Genomic DNA, 13,715 nt, shown 5'->3' with positions numbered 1-13,715 from the left:
AAAATGTTCTCCTTGGACTCCATGTCTCACATTGAAATCACACTGATGCAAGAGGTGGGCTCCCAAGGCCTTGGGCAGCTCTACCCTGTGGCTTTGCTGGATACAGCCTCCCTCCTGGCTGCTTTTACAGGCTGGTGTTGAGTGTATGCAGCTTTTTCAGGTGCATGGTGCAACCTGTTGATGGATCTACCATTCTGGGGCCTGGAGGACAGTGGCTCTCTTCTCACAAATCCACTAGGTGATGCCCTAGTAGGGACTCTGTGTGAGGGATCTGACTTCATATTTCCCTTCTGCACTGCCTAGCAGACATCCTCCATGAGAGACCCACCCCTGCAGCAAACTTCTACCTGGGCATCCAGGCATTTTCATACACCTTCTGAAATCTAGGCAGAGGTTTCCAAACTTCAATTCTTGACTTCTGTGTACTTGCAGGCTCAATACCACATGGAAGTTACCAAAGCTTGTGGCTTGCACCCTCTGAAGCCATAGCTTGAGCTCTACATTGGCCCCTTTCAACCACAGCTGGAGTGACTTGGAGACAGGGCACCAAGTTCCTAAACTGCACATAGCAGTTCCTGGGCCTGACCCCAAGAACCACTTTTTCCTCTTAAGCCTCCAGGCTTATAACAGGAAGAGCTGACCCTAAGACCTCGCACACCCTGGAGATATTTTCCCTATTGTCCTGGTCATTAACATTCAGCTCCTTGCTACTTACACAAATTTCTGCAGCTGGATTGAATTTTTCCTTGGAGAATAGGATTTTCTTTTCTATTACATTGTGGCTGCAAATTTTCCAAACTTTTATGCTGTTTCCCTTTTGAAACTGAATGCCTTTAACAGCACCCAAGTCACTTCTTGAATGCTTTGGTGCTTAGAAATTTCTTCTGCCAGATACTCTATATCATTTCTTTCAAGTTCAAAGTTCAACAAATCTCTCGGGCAGGGGCAAAATGCCTCCAGTCTCTTTGCCGAAACATGAGAGTCAGCTTTGCTCCAGGTCCCAACAAGTTCCTCATTTCCATCTGAGATCACCGCAGCCTGGACCTTATCGTTCATACCATTATCAGCATTTTTCTCAAAGCCATTCAACAAGTCTCTAGGAAGTTCCAAACTTTCCCACCTTTTCCTGTATTCTTCTTGAGCCCTCTAAAGTATTCCAACTTCTGCCTGTTACCCAGTTTCAAAGTTACTTCCACATTTTCGGGTATCTTTTCAGCAACACCCCATGCTACTGGTACCAATTTAGTGTTAGTAAGTCACATCTTACAAGGATAGCTGCAGGCAAAGAGAGCTTATGCAGAGAAACTCCTGTTTTTTAAAACAATTAGATCTTGTGAGACCCATTCACTATCATGAGAACAGTATGGGAAAGACCACCCACCCCCTCATCCCTTATGATTCAATCATTTCCCACCAGTCCCTCCCACAACATGTGGGAATTATGGGAGCTACAAGATGATATTTGGGTGGGAACGCAGAGCCAAACCCTACCACACACATTGTTGGAAAAACCACAGCCACTTCAGCTTTCTAATCTCTAATAGCCATCTCCTCTCTATTAGAGAGTCAATCATTCTATACCTGGATTTCTTTCTCACAACTGTTGTTCAGAATGCCTTCATACAGAAAGCAGGGGAGATCGGAGGGCTTATCTTATGTATTTACCTTCTCCCAGAGGTCACAATCCTTCACTACCTTTTGATCAATGTTTACAAACACTAGTTTTTTACATTTTGTCCAGTTTCATAGTTCTTTATGTTGGGAGAGAAAGTACAGTTGTAGTTATCTGTCATGGCTTGGAGATGAAATTCTCTTCTTAGGTGTGTTTTTAAAAGTCTAGACATACGTTTTCTATAATACAGCTATATCCTTAACAGTAATGAGCTGTATGTAACACTCAGATATTGATACAATAATAGAAAGTGACTTTTTTTTTTTCTGAGATCGAGTCCGCATTTGGTGCTCAGGCTGGAGTGCAGTGGCACAATCTCGACTCACTGCAACCTCTGCCTTCTGGTTTCAAGCAATTCTCCTGTCTCAGCCTCCTGAGTAGCTGGAACTACAGGCACATGCCACCATGCCTGGCTAATTTTTATATTTTTAGTAGAGACAGGGTTTCACCATACTGATCAGGCTGGTCTCGAACTCCTGACCTCAGATGATCCACCTGCTTTGGCCTCCCAAAGTGCTGGAATTACAGGCATGAGCCACTGTGCCCAGCCTCAAGTGACTTTTGATAGATAGTGAGGAGATGGGCAAGTGAGTTACATTTACATGCTAACCAGTAATGATATGTTAAATGATAAACAGGGCCATCACTGATGAGCAAAATGATTACATTTGAGTAACTTTTAAAGGAAAGAGTAACTTTTGTACAATGATAAACCGTAAGACTTGAATTATACACATATACAAAGAACAGGTGTGTATTTCAGAGAGGAGACTCATTAATGAAAATAAATAGCCTGCTAAATGAAAGAGTGGGGATTACTAAGGATGAGCAACTAGGCTTCTGGCCAAAATACTGACAACTAAGAATGATTTTCAACTCAACACAAAAGGATACTTGGCCCAGTGTATATAAAAGAAAATGGGGTAGAGAAATCTGTGATGAATGGAAAATGACCAGGCAATCACAAAAACCAAAGGCACCTCTGAGGACCACTGAGCTGCCTAAACTGTTTTAGTAACATTCCTAGGGCATCTATGGAGAGGAAATAGAGAAATCAGTGCTGTGAGGTTAAAAAAATATATTCATGTCTATTCTCTTCTGAAAGCTCTGGAGCACACAACAAAACACGTTACAGAGTCATAGAGGAGAGAAGTTTGCTCTTTTCACCACACTGAAGTTTTCCCACAGACCAAGAGCACCGTGATGCCAAGTCTGTTTAGTAAAATCTGTTTAGAAAGCAGTAACAGAGTGAGAATGCAGAGCTGCCTGATTTGCAAAAATCAAGACATCTAGTGCTATGAACCAGATATATAATTTCTGTATCACCTCAATTCTATCCAATAAGCTCTACAAACATGCTATGGTAGAATTTTAGACTAGAAACTGGGGAAATAAAAGCACCCCAACTTATTATATTCCTTGAGTAACTTACAATTTGGGAAAATAATCTGAGATTAAAAAAAGCATTCAAAATTTTGGTCAGTAATTATTTGTAATTTATCTTAGTGAGAAGATATAAAATCACATGGAGTAAGGTAATTAGCAAAATTTATAAAAAAGTTAAATTTTAATAGGATTAATGCAGAATAAAAGTTTAATATAATATGATGTACTTTTAAAATTTATAACTTAGTAATATTAATATAAAATGTTGGGTTTAGTAAAGCCTACAAAGGTCATCAAGGATGACTTTCTTTTTTACAGAATTCTGTTTTTATTTTCTGTAGTATTTCAAGGTTCCAATAACAAAAAAACCCTTAAATTTCATATGTAGTTCAACTATTTCATGCAGCTTAGAATTTTATTATTAATAGCTATAGAACTTTAATTTTTAGATTCATGATCTTGAGAAAGGACGAACATGAGATCATTGTGCCGACAAAGGAAAGACGAAGTCAACGTGATTAACGGTTCTTCTGCCAACTCAGATTGCAATTCTGGGTTGCTGAGTTATACCCATTTTATTTAAAAAATACTCCACCATTGTGTAAACATGAGTTGAGATTTTCTTCTTTTGTCTTTATTATAGATAAGAGTATAAGACAATAAATGAGGCTTCATATAGTTTTTAATCACTGATATGAAAAATGAACAATGATAGTTGAACATACATATTGAACTTATCTAAAATATGATAATTTGCTTTAAAAGTCTTTTAAAGCAAATTCTTTAAAGAATTTAAAGGTTCTTTAAAAGGTCTCTCAGGCATATAGAGAGTTTCTGGGACCTATAAATATGGGTAATACATGGTAAAATTCAGAATTATCATTAATGTGGAAATAAAAGATTCCTTGGAAATGTTAAAATAGCATGAAATTACTTTTTTCCCTCAAATCTGTAATTAGACTCAATAGTCCTAAAGGGTATTGAGTAATAAGGGTTCCCAGAAACCTACCTATTCCACACATTTCTTCACATTCTTCCAGACTGTCAAATCGATTCTGATTTCCTTCACATCCCCCATATATAAATTCTTCACACCGTCGAGTGAAAACATTGAAGAAATACCTCTTCATCCACGCTTTACATGGGCCATCATCCGCCTTAAATGCACAAAACGTATGCCTAAATTTCAGTGGTGGCAACTCAGTGTCTATAAGGTAAAAATAAGAGATATAACATGTCACCCTTCATCAACACTGTAATAATGTTCCTTATTTCCTTTTTAATATGTCCTGATTTTAAGGAAAAATGCCATAACACATGCTGATAAGAAACTATAAAAAGTTACTCAGTTATCAAAATGTAAGACAAAGTTAATACATTCACCAAACGAGACACGACTTCTAGACTCTTGTTTGAGAGGTATTGCTTAAATCTCAGGAAGTGAACTGGGAGGGAATTGAGTAGTACTTGTAAGGTAACTTCATTCAAGTGGATGTGTCAGCAATAGACCCCTTCTTTTAACTCAGACAATGGACAGTTCTTTGAGTTTCTCTCCTTAACTCACAGTTGTGTCACTCTTCATACATAAAACAACAGCATATTCACATTCATATATATATATATATATATATATATATACACATATATGTATATATATATATACACACACATCTATGTATATAATACCATATTAAACCATTCCCTAATTATGAAAATTTATGTTTGATGTTACAAAAAATAAACTGCGTGGTGCTTTTCTTTTTTACTTACCATACCATGCTTGGGTTTTAATATTGTTGAAATAACGTAAATAATGCTTTCTATGTTTTACATAGAATGAGGCAATTCTTTTGACTTTGAATTACATATTTTTTCTTTAAATATTTAACTACTAATTGTAACAACAGAGTTTTCTATCCTGGGAATGGGTATACACATAGAGGAAATTCAACTAGATTTTTAAAACGTTTTATTTTTTTCATGTCCAATAAAATTAATAGAAATCTAATGTTAAATAAGTTCTATTTGTTTACCAGTAAAGATAGACACAAAAATTGTGGTTGGTGCAACCAAAAGAATAATGATGAAAATGCTATATAATACAGCTTGAATATTTTCTGTATATTGAGTCCATATATTTTCTTTGTCTTTGGCAATTGATTATTATGTGGAATATTGAAATTGGTAAATGACCTAAACCAATTTTCCCTTAGAGGGAAGCAATACTATATTAAACAGATGAGTATAAATATCTTCAAAAAAAGTGTTTTCATGCATTCTAAAATAGTTTACTTTGAACAACAAAAAAAAGAATGGATGAGACTTTAATATTTTCACATAAAATATTTTTAAAGCATAAAATATGGGATAAGTTTGTGGATGTATGATTGTCTAAATAGAAATCCATTTTAAATTTCCTGTAATTTCAGCCCATGAATTTTTTTGAAAGAGAAAATATGCATGTCATAAAAGTTAAATTAGATAATTTTATTAATTTCATTCCACCCATAATGTATTATTATTTTAATTATCAATTTTGAATTAATAGCAAGTATTAGTCTTACTTTACTAACGTTAAAACTCTTTGTAACATAATGATTGAAATTGTATTGTTAATTTTGTATATGAGTCATAAAATTGTAAGTAGTCTTTCTAATCTTGGAAGGGTTAAAAATACAGCTTTCTATATATAAATTGGCATTTGCTGCTGTTTGATTCATGGGACACTAATTATTTATGAACATGTATATTTTATCCCAACTACTAACACTGCTTTTAGTTTTAAAAGATTCCAGTTAAATTTATATAATGCCATCTAATCATTTTGGTCTATTTGATAAGTTATTTTTTCAATTGATATAAATTGAGATGGCAGAACTGATAGAAGAGTATGTTTTTCAGATCCAAAATTTGTTGTTAGAATAACATATGGCAGATAATTATTATGATACAGGGACACATTCAGCATCAAACACAGTTGTTATAAAATAGCTAATTAGCAAGTAAGAATGTTGGTCAAACCTTTAACTAAATTTGAGTTTTACGTACATACGCTGTTTTTGTTTGTTTGTTTGTTTGTTTGTTTGTTTTTTTGAGACTGAGTCTCGCTCTGTCATCAGGTGTGAGTGCAGTGGCGCAATCTCAGCTCACTGAAACTTCAGCCTCTTGGGTTCAAGCGGCTCTCCTGCCTCAGCCTCCTGAGTAGCTGAGACTACAGTCGCGCACCCACATGCCCAGCTAATTTTTGCATTTTTGGTAGAGGCAGGGTTTCACCATGTTGGCCAGGATGGTCTCCATCTGTTGACCTCACGATCCACCAGCCTCCGCCTCCCAAAGTGCTGGATTACAGGCCTGCCCCACAGCGCCCAACTGAATATATGCATTTGTGTGTCTTCAACTTTCTCTAGAATTATGTTCAATTGGCAAAATATAATGCCTGTGTTTATTAATGTGATATATTTTAATAATTTTAAAACAATAACACTGTTACTAAATCCAATAAATATCTACAGTCTATATATAAATTATTTTATCAAATTGAGTTAAGAAATACTGGTAAACGTTGACAAGTTTAAACGTCATTTCTTTTTCTTTCAAATCCTTTATCTAACATTTTATGTTGATGAACTTATCTAAAATATGATAATTTGCTTTAAAATTTCTCTCAGGCATACCAACAGTTTCTGGTACCTGTAAATATGGGTACTTCATGATAAAATTATCCCATTTTTCTTAAATTAAATACACAACTACTTTCTACTTTCTAATAGAAATTCATAAGATAAATTTAATTGAGAATTGCTAAAAATGTTTTCTAAAACTAAAAAAAAAAAAAATCAACCAAAATGACTTCTTAAAACACATTTTCTCTATCACTGAAGTTAAAAATTGTCAGTTTGAATTCAAAAAGAATGAAAGTTTTTTTCTGAGTGGCACATTTGTGAACAATTGTAAATGTTGTTTATTTTTTTTTGTCTTTACTTAAGGATTTTAGAATGCCAAGCTGACATTTCGAGTTGTTATGAGAAGCCAGAAAGTTTGGTATGAAGACCTTAAATAGTGCATCTGACTTACAATAAGTCACAGTAAGTGTCATCGAATTTAGCGTCATGAATTTCTGAACTGTAGGCATGTTTGTTTTTGACACCAATAAAAATGTGACCTACCAGCTGTTTAAACATTGGACCTCAGAATTAACATAATTTTAATTCACAAGGCATGAACAAAAATATTCTGGTATTTTAAATTTTACAGCTATACACCATGATCTCAAACCGCTGTAGCACTTCTCATACAATGTGATGTTATTCATTCCCAAGTTAACGTTACTTTAGAACTTTAGAAACAAGTTATTGAAGCAGTGTTTCAGACAGAGAGCTTGAATACAAATGTGTATCTGCAGAACACAGGGAATTTTACCTGATTTCTCAGTTGTCATGTATTTTCAGAAAAATCAGTTTTTATGGATCAATAATTTTTTATCAGATCCTAATTGATGACTTCTCTACATTTTATTCTCGATATATTTGATAGTGTTTATCACCAAGCTAAATCTTTTTTCCATTTCCTGCATTAAAGATGTACTCACCCAAGTTCAATCTGCTATTTACTAATGAGGCCAGCAGGTGGTGGCAGTGCACCACAAAACCAAAAGAAGAAAAACTAGCTGTAGTAGTCGTACACAGCAGTAACGGTTAACGTTGCTCACTGAGTAATTACAATACTCTGGATATTTTGTAACTGTACCATTTAATGATCACGATAGTGAGTTAGATGTTATTATCTTCATTTTATAAATTATAAAACAGCGTTGAAGAATTTAAGTAAATGGCTTAAATTCATGCCATAAATGATGGGTTTAAAATTGACCCCCATATGGTTTTACAACACATATCTCACACCTTCTTAATACCTGCGTGATACTGTCACAGATATGCGACTGAGATTCCTCAACTTGCATTTGGATCAAGTATACAGTTTTAATTATATAATCTCCACTCAATTAACAGCATTCTTTTTTTTCAAACATTCGCCTTTATGAAACTAAAAATGGTTTAAATGACAGAGGTAGGTGGTAATTGTATAGAAATTTTCTAGGAAAAACATTAAGTATTAACTTTTATGAATTATATTTTGTTAATTATTAGGTGATTATTTGTCTTTATTCACACTTTAATGCATTTCTTATAGAAATCCTGTGTAAGAACATTCTTTGTGCAGTGATCCTGTGGCCCACACCTGAGTGCAGCATCCCAGGACTCAAGCGATGACCAGGCTTGGTGTGTAACCTTTGGGCCATGCCACTCCACCCAAAAGGACGTAAATCTGCCTTGGTTTTCATTTCTTATTTTGGATAAACCCTTTTGGATGTTAATAATTGTGTGGTGACCATGTGTTGGGCACTGTGCTGTCACTGCAGATATGACAGTTTATAGAGGACAGCAACTCCTCCTTCGTGGAGCATACAGACACTCAGGACTTACACCGATATTCAGAAAGTCCTGGGTGCTGTGCAAGTGAACAATCGGATACCTAAATTATCCTGAAGGGGTCAGTGATAACTTTCTTGAGGCTTGAAAGAAATGTTTACAGAGGTAAGAATTATCTGACAGCAGTCATGAGAAACAAAACACACACAGGCAATCTAAAAGGAATTTAATCTGATCTAGCCATATAAATAGAATTATGGTTTGTATTGAATCATTTGCACTTGATACCATAAATTTTATGTCTCATAGTCTGAAGGTTAGAATCTTGCCTTCCCCTCCCCACTGCCCCGTGTCCTGGGATGCTGGATAGAAGGCTTACTATAATATTTGATGCCTGAGAACATGTCATGCCCCTGACTGTAAGAATACTCATCCTCTTAGAACTTATTTGTGGCTCTCGGGCTTTCAGTTAACTTACTATCTAAGAGTCCACATGCTGCTTGCCTCTAATGAAAGGATTTGATTTTTTTTTCTGGCAGGGAAGAACAAAGACAGGTACTTTTTGCCTTCTCTGTGTCAGAAAATGTGCCAGGTGATTTTCCACTATTTATATTAAAACTATAGGAAATTAGTTATTCATTACAGCTTAAGACATTGGGAGTTAGAAAGTTTAAATAATTTATTCAGTCTCACAAATGTACTGGGTGGCAAACCACACCTGCGAACTCAGGTCTGTCTGATTCTAAACCCTACAAAAGACACCTACCTTTCACTAAATGTTCCTCTTAATTTTCTCTCTCCCAGCCCAATGGAATTGTTTTAAAAAGTGTATTACCACTGTTTTTATTTTCATTTTTGTCTTATCTGGAAGTTAATTCTAGATTATTCTCCCTGCTGATTGTGAGAGAAGCAATGAAATTCGATGTTTTTTTCTATTAATAATAGTAGCTTATTTCAATTAAATAATATACTTCTATAAAATTTTGGTATGATCTTAGCATCATGTGATAAATTGTATCACCAAAATAGAATTTTTTTTTTCAGTTGTGAGATCTGGTTACTGTAAAAATTAATTTAAAATAAGAACAGAATAAAATCAGATAAAACTGAAACTAGTCGGCAAAGAGGTCTGTAAGTCTAGCTTAAATATCAAAGTTCTTTGTTATCCATCTAGGTTTGGGAGCTCTCTTATGGTAATTTTAAATTCTGGCTTAATTACTGATGACTTGATTCTGGATTATTGGTTGACAGTGGCATCAGCAACAATTTCAGGAACTTCCTGGTTAAGCAGTATTCATTTTCTCAGTCCAATTGAGGAAAATTAGATTGGGACAATACAGGAAACACTTGGGATCAATTTGCTTCTCACTTTCCTCAAGTGAGGTTGCCTGCTTTTTCCCTGTTAGGACTTATTTAATCGTTAGAACTTTAACCTATCCCTTTTTGAGAAAAAAGCCAAATGAAGGATTGAAACTCAACTTAATGTTCAAATTCCTATTTTCAAAAAGGCACATTAGGGTTTTACTTTACTAAATAATGTTTCATCGTTAGGAAATTTTTGTAACACCACGTCGCCTTGCAAGAGCCCTCAGAGAGCCAAGCTTGAATGAATCTCCGTCCTCTTCCCATCAACAGCAGCACTCTCTGCACGCTTCTGTCACTTTCTTTTTTTTTTTTTTGAGACGGAGTTTTGGTCTTGTTTCCCAGGCTGGAGTGCAATGGCGCGATCTCGGCTCACCGCAACCTCCACCTCCCGGGTTCAGGCAATTCTCCTGCCTCAGCCTCCTGAGTAGCTGGGATTACAGGCACGCGCCACCATGCCCAGCTAATTTTCTGTATTTTTAGTAGAGACGGGGTTTCACCATGTTGACCAGGACGGTCTCGATCTCTTGACCTCGTGATCCACCCGCCTCAGCCTCCCAAAGTGCTGGGATTACAGGCTTGAGCCACCGCGCCCGGCTCGCTTCTGTCACTTTCTTTACTACATTATCCAGAAATAGACTGTCCACCCTTCAGACTCTTCTAGGGAATAGACAGATTCTTCAACACCTCATCTCAGCCATACCTGTTTCTCTAGCACCTTCCACAGTTTCAGGCCTAGAAGATGTATTTATTTAAACTTTACTAAAGCACACTGAACACAGTCATTTTAAAGCAGTATAAAAGATATAAAATAATAATGCATTTATGGAAATCTTTTTTACATCTTAAACTGCTATGTGAAATAAAGCTATCATTTTGTTAATATTCTCTCATTAAAACCAATACTTGAGATTTCTGTCAATAATTTACTACTCTGCTACAAAATGTTACTTTTAAGAAAGTTATTTTTTCACAATAACCATTATCATACCATCTTCTCTTTGCTCTATTTTTTATTGTTAATATTCATATTTTTAGATACAGAGTTTTACGGGATTGGAGCTAACTTATGTTACTAGATCTTTTGGTGTCCTGGTTGGCTAGATTTTTATATTAGTCTCGACTGGTAAGTTTTTATTTTGGAAATATGGGCAAGAAGCAGAAGAATAGCTGAAGCCTCAGATGTCTGAGGTTTCCTTTCTTCCCCACACTTTTCCTAGTCAAAGGGTGGCATCAAATGTCATAGGGATTTGTTTCTACCACATGTCGCTCCTTGCAATTGCCCAGAGTTACTCCAGTGTTTCACATGGTACACTGAATAAAAAAGAGAAGTCTTTAAGCTAAAGTTACTTGGTTTTGGACCGTTCAGAACACACGTGTGTTCATACACACACACACACACACACTATAATAAATTTCCAAAGAAAAATATCACTTCAATAACAACTGATTTCTCTCCACAATGGAAAAATATAATACATTTTTAGATTAAAATTGAGAGCTTTGACTAGCTTAAAAAGAAAAATGCTTCTAATAGTTTACCTGTCATAATTGTATAGTCATCATCTTCCTCAGAATCTGCATTAAGAGGGGTAGGGGCAAGATTAAACAGCAGGTATATGGAAGCCCAAAGTGCATGTACTTTCTTCATTGTGTAAACCATCTCTGAAATACAGAACGCATGCATATCTAATAAACAAAGTGATAATATGGACTCATTTACAGACTAGTAAACATCATATGCGTACTTCAAACGCAAATTTCTATGATGTTGTATGTGTGTACACATACATTTCTCTGTGCATACTCCATGAGTCGTATTTAAAACGTATATGTAGTATTCAGAATTATGGGAAAACACACTCAGTGCATATATTTATTAATATTCAAGCAAACGGGTTATATTTCAACTTTGAAAACATAAATAAAAAGGACAATAACTGAAAGACATGGGTAAATACTGTTCATATAGCGAATAATGTATTACGTAAGGTCCGTTTCTGCATGCAGTTTCACTTTCCACATCTTTCTCACAGCTATTCTTTCTGAGTCAGAACTAATAACATATTTTTTGCGTTTTTTAAATTATTTCTTTAATGCAACTTCTCATTCCTGATTTATCGTTCCCTCTGCTCTAGTTCTTCTTCTTCTTCTTCTTCTTCTTTTTTTTTTTTATTTTAAGGAAACACATTTTCAGAATTTTCCTCTTTGTTTCCTTTAAAAAATATATTATTTACCTCAATTTCCGAACCAGGTTTTCTATGAGACAGCTGACAGAACGGCAGACAAAAGAAATGTCTGACATTCAGCTAGTCCTTTTCCCCAGTTCATTATTTCCCCAGTTTGGGGAGTTATCTGATTCAAAAGAGTTTCACGGAAAAGTGACTCTAAGTGATAAGTCATCACTCATCACGCTCCGAAGGAAACAGATTTCAGTAGGAGAGTGAGACTTTTCCTGTTTCAACATCACTTAAAGATCTATAGCCAAAAGGAAAGAAAGAGAAAGAAAGAAAGAAAAAAAAAAAGAAAGAAAGAAAGAGAAAGAAAGAAAAGGGCAGAATAAAGCAAGAAATCACCTCAATATATTTTTAAAGATGATTTCTTCTTTGGATTTAAAGGTAGAAGGAAAAGTGTAATGATCACACAACACAGGAAACAAACAAACAAACAAAAACAAAACAAAACAAAAAAAACCCCAAGAACACTTGTTTCCTTCCTGTTCTCAGCCACCGGTGCCATTCCAGTCAGGAAGGAAAGCGAGATCTTAGCAAATATTCACAAATGCAGGGACAGATACTCCATAAAAAACAATCTAGGGAATTATCTGGTTTTGTCTGTGGCAGATTACAGCTGCAATATACACTACTGTGGGTAGCCATATAATAATCAAGTAATACACGTTATTATGCTTTAATTTGCATTAAAATCACTAGTGAGATAACCTTTTTTTCTCACAGCACTTTGCAAGTGTTAACATACATTTGATTTTTAGTCAGTAGAGATGCCATATAGCTTGTAAATCATACCATAAACTATTTGAATTCACAAATACATATGTATGCCTCTTTATATAGCTACATGATTTTGAAGAATCTTTAAACTTCTATTCCTTATCTCATTTTTGAACACATATTTTTCAGTGATCTATTTGTTTTCACTTGATTATTTGAAATATACGATCCTCCTATACTTTGAGTATAAAACACAGAATACGTTTCGTATCACACAGTTCAGGAAGCAGGTTGCGTTTGAGGGCCTACTGAAGCGATTGAGAGTTAGGGCTCTCCATCCAAGAAGTTCCTCTCTTAAAAAATGGCGGCCTAGGATACTTCATTAACTTAGTACTTTAGAGTTTCTTTGGGTGCTAGGATTAGAAACCAACTCTGACAAATCTGGATCATCAGTTTACTTATTCTAGAATATTTGGAACAATCTGAGACAACAAGGTCAGGGTTGCACTGGTTCTCAGAAACAACTAGAGCTGGTGAGCCAAGCACCACCAGGTATTTCTCATTGTGGCTACACACCTTAGACAGCTTCATTCTCTCTTGGTGTTACCCAATCTTCTTGCATAGCATGGTGCATGATAAATGGACTATTCTGGGTTTTAAACCTTAAGAGTTTTTCCATCAAAATAGTGTGACTACTTCTCTTTATAGCCCAGGCTTAAAGAGCTTGAGACTAACTCTGATAGATTCAGCTTGAAACAAGGGCCACCTCTAGTACCAACCCATTTGAGCTGTAGGAGACCATCATGGATTTGGTGGACTCACAACCAGTCTGGGGTCAGGAATAAGAAAATGCAATCACATTGCAAATATTAATGAAACTATATGGTCTGGGTGGTGGAGGGGACACGTGTAACT

General features: G+C 35.5%; 1 protein-coding gene across 3 annotated transcripts in view; it reads right to left on the bottom strand.

Annotated features, from left to right (window-relative positions):
* The window catches only part of TFPI (tissue factor pathway inhibitor), an 87,369-nt gene that overhangs the window by 28,966 nt on the left and 44,688 nt on the right, over positions 1-13,715 (bottom strand). For all 3 annotated transcript variants that reach the window (XM_074399372.1, XM_010351589.3, XM_003940840.4), the window contains 2 exons: positions 11,392-11,514; positions 4,068-4,265 (listed from right to left, as the gene is read on the bottom strand). In XM_074399372.1, the coding sequence (XP_074255473.1) occupies positions 4,068-4,265; positions 11,392-11,512 (319 nt within the window). In that variant the 5' untranslated portion in view covers positions 11,513-11,514. The remainder of the gene's footprint in view (positions 1-4,067; positions 4,266-11,391; positions 11,515-13,715) is intronic.

Source organism: Saimiri boliviensis, chromosome 5 (assembly GCF_048565385.1).
Source record: "Saimiri boliviensis isolate mSaiBol1 chromosome 5, mSaiBol1.pri, whole genome shotgun sequence".
NCBI lineage: Eukaryota > Metazoa > Chordata > Mammalia > Primates > Cebidae > Saimiri > Saimiri boliviensis.
The sequence above is the reverse complement of the archived record's forward strand: the minus strand, read 5'-3'. Positions and strand labels throughout refer to the sequence as shown.